Here is a 14157-nt window from a genome sequence, read left to right on the forward strand (position 1 = left end):
GGATCCACAGTGCAATCAGCTACTGCGTCCTATGAGCGCTGGTGCATTTGTCCTGGGCACATGCTTTTTCTGGCACCATTTCTATCGGTTCAAGAATACAAATCCCAGATGGATTCAAACCCATGACTGTAAGCGGTCACTCTCTTGGTCTCAGAGTGAATCAATATCATTGTCTTGCCTACATTGTATTTGAGGTTCTTTCTTAATTCAGCAAATTTTACCGGGTACCTACTCTGTACTAGATAATACGTACTAGAATCGTCTTGATGACGAGGCTCAGGTGGAGATGAAACGGTTCAGCTTCCCACAGATGACAGTTCATTCAAACTTCCAGATTCATTCACACTTTTCCTTGTCAGGTATTTATTGTACACTTACTAAAATTAACTAATAAAGTCTAAGAACATTAAACTTATCTAATTTAACCATACTGAGAATTTCATTTCTCCTCCCCACCTCTGCATGAACTGAGAACTGCAGCTGTGATCCAGGTACCTCCTTAAGGTGGGGCTGGCAAGCCTGATACTCACCTTACCTGAAACAAGCAGAGTATTCTGGATCTAAGCTCAAAGTATGCAGACTGCAATTTACACCTGTGATATGTCTTGGCACAGAGGAGATGTACCCCTGTAATACACCGGTGGCTTCAGAACAAAGCCTTACCACCCAGCTCACCATAGTTCCTGTGTATGGAATTAAGCAAAGTCTTTAAACTAAAGGTATGAAAATATTTGCAAAATTGGGGAGGTCAGGGAAAGGAGTAACATTTATTCTTGGGTGCAGAAACTTCTAATGTCTATGTATAAACTGGGAATCTAGGGTAGAAGGTGCTTCTAGGGGAGAGAAAATTTTGAGAGATGAGAAAATTTTAGAAGGGCAGTGTTTAAGCCATCTGATTTTAAAAGACCACTTGAAATTCCAGGACAAAGACAGAAATGAAGATGTAACCATAGAAAACGTTGATAAAGCCTAAAACATTTCTTAAAGAAAGAGAGAAATCTGAATTTTAAAACAAATATTGTCAAGCTTGAGGGGTGCTAGAAAGGCTGGTAAGACAAGAAAGGGGAACCTATTAACAGATTAGTAAAAAGTAAGCTGGAAAAATCAAGTTACATTTAAAGGGCCCCAGAAGAATGTGATTATCAGAGTCAGTATTTATTGGGATGTTTTGTGTCTGCTCTTCCTGTTTAAGGGAAGAGAATAGGAAACCTGTTAGAAGACACATAGCCTGGAAACTTCCCCTAAGCGTGAGCAGCCCTGCATCCATCAGGCCCTTAGTTGCTCAATTTCTTACAGTCCATGGTGGGCTCCATTCCCAGAAGATGACGAGGAAAACATACTAACTGCAAAGAGTACATATATCGTTTTGTGTACTCTCTTGAGGTACAAGCTAATAAAGGCAGCTGGGAGACAGCAAGAGCAGCAGGAGGACCAAGTTTCAATTCTGGGAGTAACTCATACGAGGACCAAAAGAATCAGGAGGCATAAACTTTTCAAGTATTTCTGCATTTCTTTCCTGGTTTTGTGCCCGTTTTTGTATTGTCTCTTTTAGGATCCCAATCATGACAATGAGAATAACAAATCATAAGTCACTGTTGGTATTGTTGTTTACATTAGCCTCCTGGATCACTTTTACAGTTTTCCAAAACTCCACAAAGGTAGGAACTGCTTTCTTTATGTGTTTTACAAAAGTACTTTTTTACTCGACACTTCATCTGTTCTAGAAAAGTCCAAACAAACAGACCTATAGATTGTAGTAGGGGAGTTTCAACAGCTTACACATCTTTAAGAGCCAAGGTCCTTGAAAATAATCATGCAATATGGGAGAGGATAATATTGTGTGTGTGTGTGTGTGTGTGTGTACACATATTCTTCTTTTGTCACTTATATCTGCATTGCAACAGTCTTCTCCCAATGCTTAGCTTGTCTTTACACCTTCTCCAAGGAACCTCTGAACAACAGAATATTTTCATGTTTATGTAGTAAAATTTATGTTAATACTGTTACCGTCAATACTGTTAATACTTTTTACTGTTAATACTTCTTGAGTACTAATAAACCTTTCCCTATGCTGACATCAAATTATTTATCTAAACATTCTACTTAAAGTTTTAAAGGTTGCTTTAGACATTTAGCCCTGTAATGTACTTGGATTGTTTTTGCTGATTTTTCTTTTATTTCCATATGGATAACCACTTTTTCAGCTCTTTTTATTTTGTAATCCTTCCTTTCCAAGCTGATTTATCATGTCATTTTTGTTGTATATCAAAATCTCTAATAAATACAGGTCCCTCTGTGGGCTCTTCGTTCTATTCCATTGAACAATTTGTCTTCCCTGTATCAATACCACATGGCTATAGTTAACAGAGCTTCATAATTAGTTTTGAAAATGTTTTTAGTTTTTGGCCAGTCTTGGCTCTTCACTCTCTCTTATATATTTTAGAATCAGACTGTCAAATTTAGTGAAAAAAATTCTACTTAAATTATAAGTGCATGATATTAGCCATATAGATCAAATTGAGAAAACTGATATGTTTATAATATTATTTTGCTGTTTATCAACATGTAATCTCTCTCCATCTATACAGGTCTTCTTCAAGATCTTTCACTAAATTTTATAATTTTTGCATTCAGGTCTTATACACCTTTTGTTAGAGTGATACCACGGTACTTCATAATTTTTTTGTTGCTATTGTCAATAGTGTCCTTTTAAATACATTTTCTAATTGCTCACTGCTGGTGTAAAGGAATCCAACTGACTTTTGCATAAGGAACAGTAGGATTTTACTTTCCAAGATCTTGAAAGACTCATTAGTTCACAGACCCAATATTGTCTAGATCTCTCTGAGGACAGAAAGTATACTTGTTCTAAAATTTTGTTTTGATTTTTCTATTAATTCTGTTCCCTTGGATGTCTCCTCTTTGTTGAACCTGATACCTCTCTCTCATGAGTTACTTTTTTTTTTTTGGCCACACCACATGGCTTGCAGGATCTTAGTTCCCCAACCAGGGATCCAACCCGTGCCCCCTGCAATGGAAGCATGGTGTATTAACCACTGGACCACCAGGGAAGTCCCTCTCATGAGTTACCTTTCATGAAAATTTTTTGCTAATTCTTGGTTGTGTACTTTCTTACACCTGAGATTCTGTGGTGGTCAGTGTGGAGTGCTGTTACCTGTTTGCTCCAGCATGTTTGTGGCAGAGATGCAAAAAGTGCTGCAGGGCAATAAATGCTCCCCATTTTTCTAAAGTGTTGCCAGGCACACTGGGTCCTACCCACCTCTCCAGCTTAAATATCTGTAGTTTTTACTCTTCACCAGAGTACAGAAGTCCCTGTTTCTAGCTGTCTGGCCCAGGCACGGGTGGGGAAATAAGGAGGTGTCAACCTGCCTGGTTTGTCCTCCTGTGAGCCTCCCCTTCACCCCTTTTTATTCCAGTTATCACCCTCCTCCATGTTGGTAGTGTCCCTGCAGTGACTTCCTTCTTTTGCCAAAGCCTCATCTACATGCGTTGGAGCCGTGGTTTCCTTCTTTGATCTAATCTCATCTGCATTTCATTCTTCAGGAGACTGCTTATAAGTTCTGGTCCATGTAAAGTATCTCTTCCTATTTCCCAGAATAATTAGAAAATTTTAAGTTCTTTTCTGCCGTTTATACAATTTTATGGTGGGAAATCGAGGCTATAATATGTGCTTACTCCTCCACCTTGAATCAGAATTTTCCTGTTATTTTTCTACTAAAAAAAAAATTGTGCAGAGAATATTATTCTACCATACTGAAAATCACTTATAGTTTTCATGTGAAGTTGTAGCAGTTTAAAAACATCTGATAATATATTGTATGGTTAAAAGATGTTACTATGATAATGTTCAGATCCTCTAGGTACTTACTCTTTTTTTAAAAACATCTTTATTGGAGTATAATTGCTTTACGATGTTGTGTTAGTTTCTGCTGTATAACAAAGTGAATCAGCTATATGTATACATATATCCCCATATCCCCTCCTTCTTTCGCCTCCCTCCCACCCTCCCTATCTCACCCTGCTGATCTCCCTGTGCTATGCAGGTGCTTCCCACTAGCTATTTTACATTTGGTACTTACTCATTTTTAAATTTAGTTCCTGTAGCAACTACTGAGAGAGACTTTTTCATTTCTGATCCTGATTGTGGATTTTTCTATTTCTCCCTTTAGTTCTGTCCACTTTTGTTTCACATATAAATACATGGATATGTAGGCACATCCACATTTAAGGTTGCTATGTTTTCAGACCAATTGACGCTGTTATCACTAAGAAATGTCCATCTTTATGTCTGATGATACTCTTTGTCTTGAAATCTACTTTAACATTAATGTTAGCTTTTTTATGCTTACATGGTATATTGTTTTCCATCCATTCACTTTCAACCTATAGGTATCTTTATACTTAAACTGCATTCCTTGTAGATAGCAAACAGCTGGGTCTTGCTGTTTTATCTCTGCCTTTTAAAAAAAATTTAACACTTCATTTATTAGATATCATTTAGTAAAACTTTCTAGAATGTATTACTAATCACATAGGTGAAAATATAACAGCTTCATCTTTTTATAAATGAATTAGCTCAAATATTGAAACATTGATCACAAATTCATTTAATAAAAATTCTTGCAAAATTTGATAAAACCATAAATTTTAATGTCAAACTATAACTTTTAATATCAAAATATTTTAAATATTTCAAAATATTAAAATATACATAAATGAATGCATTGACTACAGAACATTATTTTATTTATACATACTGTCTTTTAAAAATCTTCACACTCTAACTATTCCAAAACAGTATGTTTTTTTCTTTTGAGTTTGGTTACACTACTTTAATCCCAGGAAGAGTATTATCTCTGACTTTTAATGAAGTGTTTCGTCTACTTACTTTTAATGGAATTATTAATATGGGTGGATTTAGGTCCACCATTTTGCTATTTGTTTTCTGCTCAGCCATTCTGGTTTTTATTCCTCTGTTCCCCATTTCCTGCCTTATTGTGGGTTGTGTTTGTTTGTTTGTTTGTTAGTATTTCCTTTCAGTTTCTCTATTATTTTCAGAGCTCGAAGCTGTCTTTCTAAAGTGGTTTCTCTAGAGACTACAATACACATTCTCAACTTGTAGAGTTAATATTGTGCCACTTCATGTAATCTGTAATAACCTTTCAACCATCCATTTCCGTTTATTCCCCCCCATTCTTTATGCTATAGTTGTCATATTATTACAAAATTGTAGTTCTTAGATAATTGTACGCACTTTAAAGAAACTAGGAGATAAACACACAGTATTTTATATTAATACATATATTTATCATTTCTGGTGCTTTTCATTCCTTCCTGAAGATCTATGTGTCGTTTTGGTGTAATTTCACTTCAGCTTGAAGAACTTTAGTTAGCAGTTGTTTTTTTTTTTTCTTTTTGATCCCGCCGCCGGCATGTGGGATCTTAGTTCTCCTACCAGAGATCGAACCTGTGCCCCACGCAGTGGAAGTGTGGAGTCTTAACCACTAGACCGCTGGGGAAGCCCCAGTACTTTTTAAAATGCAAGTCCAGTGTTGTCCCTTCTGTAGAGCTAATCACTGTTCTCTACAGGAGAATTAGTCCAATACAAGATACTCTGCCTTTATTGGAAATTTGGAGATATTACTATGATTCACTGAGTTCTCAGAAATAGAGTTATTGATAAATGCAGTGAACATTGTTAAAGGTCTTAGTACATGCTATAGAACTGTTTTCCAGAAATGTGGTGCCATTCACACCTAAACCAACAGTGAAAGAGAATTTTAGTCTTACTGCATGTTTGCCGCACTGGGTAGCTCATTTTTAGAGATACTTGCCTGGGATTAAACTAGCTGGTGCTGACTAGCTATACAAACTTGGCTAAGTCCCTTAACTTTGCTGTGAACCAGTTTCATCACCTGAAAATTGGGTCATAAAAATAAATACCCCATATATTATTGTGAGGATTAATGGGCTAACATATGAAAAACATTTAACATTGTACCTGGCACATAATAAATGTTTGCTATTACTGTCTCTTATTTGATAAATTAAAATGTTTTTATTTTTTAAAATCTTCACATGTCAAATAATAAAACCGTAACAATGTTAATCATAGTTAGTCCAGTACAAGCTATTCTGCCTTTATTGGAAATCTGGAGATATTACTATGAAAGATTTATACCAAAAAGTGTTCTTTACAGAATCATAAGTAATAGAGAAAAGCTGAATGCAATAAATATCTAAAAAGACAGGAATAAGTGAAATATTCCATAGGCTGGAATATTATGTGGGCCTTTGACATAAGGTGGAAAGTTTTTAATTACACTTTTTTTTAAAATCAAAATTCATTGGTAAATATTCAGTTTGTTCACAATCATGTGAAATTGTTATATAGAGGATGAGATAAAATCACCCAAACGGTAAGAGTAGTTATCAATGGTTGGTGTGACTGACTTTTATTTCCTATAGAATTGTGGCATTCTCTCATTTTTAATAATAAATCAGTGTTATTTTATGATTAGAAAATAAATATTTTATAAGCCTATGCTTCTTATGTGCTGTTAGCTAAAGCAATCTGAAAATTACTAATAAATATCACAATTTAATCAAAGTGTAAAAAGTGAAATAGAAAAAAATAGATAATTGTATATTACATAAAATTTCCATGCTTCTTAAACATTTTCTTAAGGATTTATTTAAATGACTGAATTCTAGTTTTAAGATAAAAAATAATAGAACAATAAACATTTGTTCTCTGCTATGCAGTTAAAAAGCATTTTCTCATTTGGTCTCCACGACTGCCCAGTGAAAGTATATTTTATGATCACCACTTTAAGGAAGAAGATCCCGGGGCTCTTTAGGGTGGAGTGGCTCATTCAAAATAGATTAGCCACTGATGGGAGTTCCCTGGCAATCCAATGCTTAGGACTCTGCACTTTCACTCCCAAGGATCTTGGAGTTCAATCCCTGGTCAGGGAACTAAAATCCTGCAAGTCATGCAGTGCAGCCAAAAACAAAAAACAAAAAAAAAACAGAAATAGTGAAATCTCAATATATTTTTAATTTTTGTACCTCCCATCATTTTATAAAAGAGAAGTTGGCTAACCTACCAAAACTATTACATTAAATAAGCACATTTTCTTTGTTCTTTATTGTATTCCTTGTCATTTCAGTTATGGACTGTACTCAAGTTGCCCATCTCCCTCCATCACGGGAATTTCATCATGAAATCATGTCCTGCAGCACCACTGGATCCAGCAGTTTCACCAGCAGAGACTGAGCTGAGAATAAAGGGGATCAAGGAGAAACTAGACCAGCTGATCCCACCCAGACCCTTCACCCATGTGAGCTCCACCACCAGCGCCACACACAGCAAAGCCACCCTCCTCAGCCCTCAAGACACATACGGCAGCGGGGATCAGCTAGACGTCCTGCTGGAGGTGAGGGACCACTTGGGACGCAGAAAGGAATATGGCGGGGATTTCCTGAGGGCCAGGATGTCCTCCCCAGCCCTGAAGGCAGGCGCTTCGGGAAAGGTGACAGACTTCAACAATGGCACCTACCTTGTCAGCTTCACCCTGTTCTGGGAGGGCCGGGTGTCTGTCTGTCCTGCTCATCCTCCCCAGTGAAGGGGTGTCGGCTCTCTGGAGGGCAAGGAACCAAGGCTATGACAGGGTGATCTTCACAGGCCAGTTTGCCAGTGGTACCTCCCATGTCAATACTGATTGCGCCCTGGTTTTAAATTCAAGTGCTGAACTGTGTGAGAACCTGGATAGTCGAGACCAGGAAGCCTTCTACTGCGTGAAGCCTCCACACATACCCTGTACTGCACTCACCCACATGCATTCCAAAAACAAGCACGTGTCTTATCTTAGCAAACAAGAAAGAAGCCTCTTTGAAAGGTAAATAATTATTTCTGGAGACTACCCGGGCAAGTATAGTAATGATTTGGCCTATCTGTTGATCTAAAGGAAACTACTATGAGTATATCAACTTCGGGACTCTGTGAAGAGTCATTTTAGAAAAGGTCTGTGAATTCATTTGGGGACAGTGCCCACTCTCCAGTAGTCCCTAAAGGTTTGGGATATTTAACAATTATCATTGAAACAAAAAATATAAATAAAATAAAAATTAAAAGAGGAGGAGAAATAGACATGTGTGAATATGCATGGGATCTAATATATTTTCTCTGCTTCTCAAAAAAATTACCTTGTACACTTTCTGGGGATCTGTACTCCCTGGATTAATAGGCCAAGAAATGTAAATTTAATAAATGGTTTGGAACCGTGGGCAAAGTAGTCAGTTATTATCACAAGAAATAACTGAAGCAATGGGTAATGTGGCTTCTTGTGTTTCCTGATCTTGGGGCCACCTGCAGATTAATTTCTATATTTGTTTTGTTAAGGTCAAATGTGGGTATAGAGATGATGGAAAAGTTTGACGCCATTACCGTCTCCAAATGCAACAGTAAGTCCTCCCTGTGTTTGACGGGTGGTACTTAGTACTAGTTCCATTTAAAGCATTTCTTCTTTTTGCGGACTTATTCACTATTACCTGTCCTATTGTTACTCTGCTTATCAGGCTGGTCTATGGTAGGCCAAGATGCCAGTTACCTAAGTGAATAAATGAATAGAATCATAAACCTGTTTTATAACTCTCATCATGAGGGCTTCCCTGGTGGTGCAGTGGTTAAGAATTCACCTGCCAATGCAGGGGACATGGGTTTGAGCCCTGGTCCAGGAAGATCCCACATGTCATGGAGCAACTAAGCCCGTGAGCCACAACTACTGAGCCTGCGCTCTAGAGCCCACGAGACACAACTACTGAGCCCACGTGCCACAACTACTGAAGCCCGTGTGCCTAGAGCCCATGCTCCACAGCAAGAGAAGCCACCGCAATGAAAAGCCCGTGCACCACAAGGAAGAGTAGCCCCTGCTCACCACAACTAGAGAAAGCCCACGTGCAGTAACGAAGACCTAACACAGCCAAAAATAATAAAAATAAATAAATAAATATAACTCTCATCATCAATCTTATCATTATCTATCAGGCAACAGATAACCTGCCCATCAGACACATCAACCTTCAAATGTCAAAACTCTCTCCTAATTTCCACCTAGGTCTTATTCCCAAACCACCACCATCAGCACTTCCCACATTGCTACAAGCACAAGAATCACCATCTAGAGGTTTCTAACCTGCCCTCTATAAGTCAATTCATTACAATTTCCCCCTCTTTGTCTTTGGCGCCTTTCAAACATTTTAACATATAAAATAGCACTTCCACACTTATATTTATTAATTGCTCTTCAATTTCTTTGGCTCAAAACATCCTAGGAAATCATTATCTAAAATGATTTAAGGCAAGAACTTTTGTGTCCCTTTAAATTCGACATTAACAACTTGCTAATTGCTACTGAACTCATTTACACTGAAGTGTATATACGACCTACAGGTAGAAATGGCATTTTTCACCCAGGATACACAAGGATACTCATACCGGTTATTAAAATATTAAACCACTTCCTTTGGTTGGTGGATAATCACTGCCCCAAGACCACCAAGGCTAGATACGTCAGTCCATCAGATTCCCAGACTCTTCACAAACCAGTGACTAACGGGTTAATACCTGGCCTGTTCTGGACCTCCAGGACTCTGCTCCAGCCTACAGCCATATCCATGTGGACTGTCCAGGTCCCAAACCAAATTAGTTGTTAATTTTTTTTATATTTCCATGCACTTAACTCAAAGGATTTACAGTTTGATTGTGGCATTTAAGACACTATGACAGTCCTCAGCTGCCGCTAAGGTGCTCCATCCTTCCGAGGAAGCTAAGGCCGCGTTGGGGAGAGGCCCTCACTTCATCTGGCAACAAGCACCGCACCCGGCAGCCCCCATTTAGCACTCGCCCGCACTATGGCCTCTGTCTCAGAGTTCACCTGCATCTACTTGGCCCTCATCCTGCACGATGCTGAGGGGACGGTCACGGAGGATAAGATCAATGCCCTCATTAAAGCAGCTGGTGTAAATGTTGAACCTTTCTGGCCAGGCTTGTTTGCAAAGGCTTTGGCGAGTGTCAACATCGGGAGCCTCATCTGCAACATGGGGACTGGTGGACCTGCCCCAGCAGCTGGTGCTGCCCCACCACTGCTGCCCCAGCTGAAAAGAAGAAAGTGGAAGCAAAGAAAGAAGAATCTGAAGAGTCTGATGATGACATGGGCTTTGGTCTTTTTGACTAAACCTCTTTAGTAACACGTTCAATAAAATTCTGAGCTCTTTGAAAGAAAGAAAAACAGAAACAAAAAACACACTAGGAGGGTGATAAACTTGGGGGTAAAGTGGGATAAAATGACAAGATAATTGAGTTTTCATTACTAAGCAAGAATTGATGTCTTTCCTTTCATAAGAAGGCAAACAAATACTTAAATTTTACCTAGAAGGCCTTTTTCCTGGGAGAAAACATGTTCTCTATAATGAACATTAATGGGTGTCATTTAGAAAATTCTTATCAGAGAAAATTTTTTCTGAAAAATAAGTATTCCATTAAGATAATGATGCTTCAATAAGGCTTTTCCTCCATCCTCACACCCTATTAAAAGGATACTTAGAAAAGACAGTTGGTTCTTAATAAATACTGATGGGTAAAGTGATATTTTAGAAGATCCTATCTTGTTGATTCTTTTGCAGAAAAGACAGCTCCAATGAAAAAGAAATGCAAGTTTGGAATGGCATCCACAATCCCCAGTGGACATGTCTGGAAAGACACATGGAATCCTGTCTCCTGTAGTTTGGCTCCAATCGAAATGAAAGAATGCCTGAGAGGAAAATTCATACATCTAATGGGAGATTCCACGATCTCAGAATGCCTGAGAGGAAAATTCATACATCTAATGGGAGATTCCACAATCCACTTCACATCAGTGGATTGAATACTTCAAAAGCAGTATCAAGAGTATGCCTGACTAAGCTATTACTCATATCCCTTTCAAAAACATCTTTTTCATTTCAAGGGGAGAAATGAATATGGGAAATGCCTCTTCTTTTTCATATTTGTTAATCACAACACACCAACACTTTCACAAGACATCATTGTCTTTTCTTTAAAAGAATACATTTATTGACTAGAAGGGAGCCAGTTTAGAAAAAGGTTTACTCCATGCCTATCCCTGCAAAATTCACACTTCAGTACTTATCCAGCATGCTCAGAAAATCATGGACAGAGCAGACAATAATAAGATATTATACTGTCCACCTTCTACAGATGGCATGATGATTAAGGGTGTGGATTCTAAATCCAGATGTCTTGGGATCAAAATATGGCCTCTACATGTCCTAGCTGGATGGGTTTGGGCAAGTTACATAACTACATAGTGATTTTGTCCTTAGTTTCCTCATCTGTAAAATGGAGATGAAAATAGTACCCACCTGGTAAAATGAGGTAATATACACAATGCATTTAGAATACTGTTTGCTACATACTAAGTTCTCTTTGGTGTAAGCTGTCATCACTATTATTATTTCATGGAAGGACAGATGCTAGGAATAAGGTAATGGCTTCACATCAGGTAGGCACAGTGGTTAAAAGTAGGAGCTTTGGAGCCTAACAGACCTAGATTGTGCCACTTAGAAGCCATGACCTTGGGCATAGTACTTATTTTCCTCATCAATGAACTAAAAATAACAACAGCATCTGGCGGTGGTTATAAAGAGTAAATGAGGTAATGGTTATAAAATATTTAACACATTGCAAGACACACGAGCACTCAGAAAGTGCCCAGTAAACAACAGCTATTGCAATGATTATCATTAGTTCACATCAGAGTTGGGGCTAGAATCCATTTGCTAGAATCCTAGTCCAGTTGCTCCTTTTACTAAACCAAGAATGCATCAATACTAATTCAGAACCCACTAGTAGATCTTAGCACTCTTACCTGGAAAACTGTCACTGCCTGTCCTGGACCCTGGCTTTTACCACTGGGGACAGTGCAGCTGGTGTGGCTCCCTGCTGGCCTTCCTGACAGGATGCCACTCTTGTGATCTCCACCTTAGAGTGTAAGCTGATTCTCCCAGTAAAAAGGGAAAATCAGTAGGGCCTTGGGTCCCCTCCAACAGAAGGGGAGAGTTTTAAATTGTGACCTCTGGTAAATGACTAAACTCCGCCAGATCTCAGTTTCCTCATCTATAAAATTAAGGGTCTGGGGATAACCTCTAGCATCACATCCTATAACTGTGGGTCTCTTAGTTTAAAGAAACTACTAAATTATTGAGTTACCTACCCTCTTGGCTGACCTTTCAAGTTGTGGTAGCAAAACATCTGTTGCACATATTGTTAAAAGTTAAATTGTATGGCTACAGTGTGCTTTGGAAAAGGAAACTGAAATATGTTAGAAGCGGAATGAAGAAAAAATTCTGCCCTTTTCCTCCACCCAACCCTCCAGCATCACTATTTTCAAACCATACTGGTTAAGATTTTAAGTGCAGCCCTTTACTTCTAAGATGATACATGTTACAAAGCATTAATAATCTTTTACTACATATTGTCCTCAGAAGTTCTAGCTACAAAGCAGCTGGCCTTGATAGTTTGACAAGGGTCTAATTAATACGATGAAAAATGAAGGGACTTCATTTTCTTCTATCCATATTATACTTTTCAAAAGTTTTAAGATTGGGTAGACTACTTTCACAAGAATTGTGAGAAACTTCAAGTTTAGGTACAGATTCTGTCACTTACTAGTTGTGTAATCTTGAACAGGTCATTTCATCTCTTGGTTTTCTTTTCTACAATATGGCAATTAAATATATATATGCATATATATTGAGCTTTGAAGTAAATGAATATATCAGTCCTAATAAATGCTTTGTAAACTGTAAAGTCCTTCACAAATGAGTAGTAATATTATTATTATAGATGATGTATTCAGTGCCAATTCATGCATATGTAAAAGAAACACAGAAGTATAAAATATAATTCCAGTCTTAAGGGAACTTACAGAGGACTTGGGGAAATAGGGTTACTTGTTTTTTGAAATATAAAGACATCAATTGGTATCTTTCTCTATCTTCAAATGAACTTAGTCTATAGTTAGCAAAACGTACAAAACTAATACCCACAAAAGTGACTCCATCATCCTCCAGTGAAGTGATCTCAGTGCTCACCATTGCCAGTCGATTTGGTTCTACATGGTTCTACAGAGGGGCAGATATAATTTCTTATTTGTATAACACTTTTGGTTGCTCAATAATTTTCAAACTATTCTCTCATTTAAACCTATAATAAATTAGTCAGGATTAACTTATTTAATCATAAACACCAAATCTTTTCTTCTATTTTTATGACCTTTGTAACTTTATTCCTTTGTCATCAGCCCTGAAGTCAGTGGATCTGCATGAAGCTGGAAATTTTCAAAAACAATTTGCTGTGGACTTGGACAAGAATATCAAAATCCAGTGGCAAAAGCATAGTTATTACCCCTTGGTTGTATCACTGACCTATTCAGTCAAAGAGATTGAGTACATTGCTCGGGTTATTGACAGAACTGGAGGAGGAAAAAGTACTATCATTGTTATTTCTCTGGGCCAGCACTTCAGACCCTTTCCCATTAATGTTTTTCTCCGAAGGGCCCTCAGTATCCATGACGCAGTTCAGCGCCTTCTTCTGAGAAGCCCAGACACTGTGGTTATCATCAAGGCAGAAAACATCAGGGAGATGCACAGTGATGTGGAGAGATTTAGTGACTTTCATGGTTACATCCAATATCTTGCCATAAAGGACATTTTTCAGGATCTCAATGTGAGCATTATTGATGCCTGGGATATAACAATTGCATATGGCACAAATAATGTCCACCCATCCCAATCTGTAGTCAGAAATCAGATTAATATATTGTTAAACTTTATTTGCTAGATAAAACATATCGCTTTAATTTATTCACTTAATTAAAGACATCTATTAAGTGTTTGCTATCATGCCAGATGCTGTTGGCTCTGAACTCTCAATTAACAAGAGAAAATCTGCACTATGGCTGATTTAGTAACCAGCAACCCAACCAAATCAGTTATTTCTAATTTGGGTTTCCACTTACAAATAAACACAAAAATACTTATGAAAAGGAGCTACACTTCTTGATCAGAGTCATG

General features: G+C 37.9%; 1 protein-coding gene and 1 pseudogene across 1 annotated transcript; both read left to right on the top strand.

Moving 5' to 3' along the window:
• Nucleotides 1–1562: 1562 nt before the first annotated feature.
• On the top strand, nucleotides 1563–13924 carry NXPE4 (neurexophilin and PC-esterase domain family member 4). The gene is given in 7 exon segments (XM_065881893.1): nucleotides 1563–1658; nucleotides 7194–7618; nucleotides 7620–7922; nucleotides 8426–8487; nucleotides 10708–10876; nucleotides 10935–10972; nucleotides 13386–13924. Coding segments are annotated over 7 exon segments (1632 nt in total).
• LOC136126620 (large ribosomal subunit protein P1 pseudogene) lies at nucleotides 9937–10259 on the top strand (annotated as a pseudogene).
• Nucleotides 13925–14157: the final 233 nt, after the last annotated feature.

The sequence above is a fragment of the Phocoena phocoena genome, chromosome 8, assembly GCF_963924675.1.
Source record: "Phocoena phocoena chromosome 8, mPhoPho1.1, whole genome shotgun sequence".
Classification (NCBI taxonomy): Eukaryota; Metazoa; Chordata; class Mammalia; order Artiodactyla; family Phocoenidae; genus Phocoena; species Phocoena phocoena.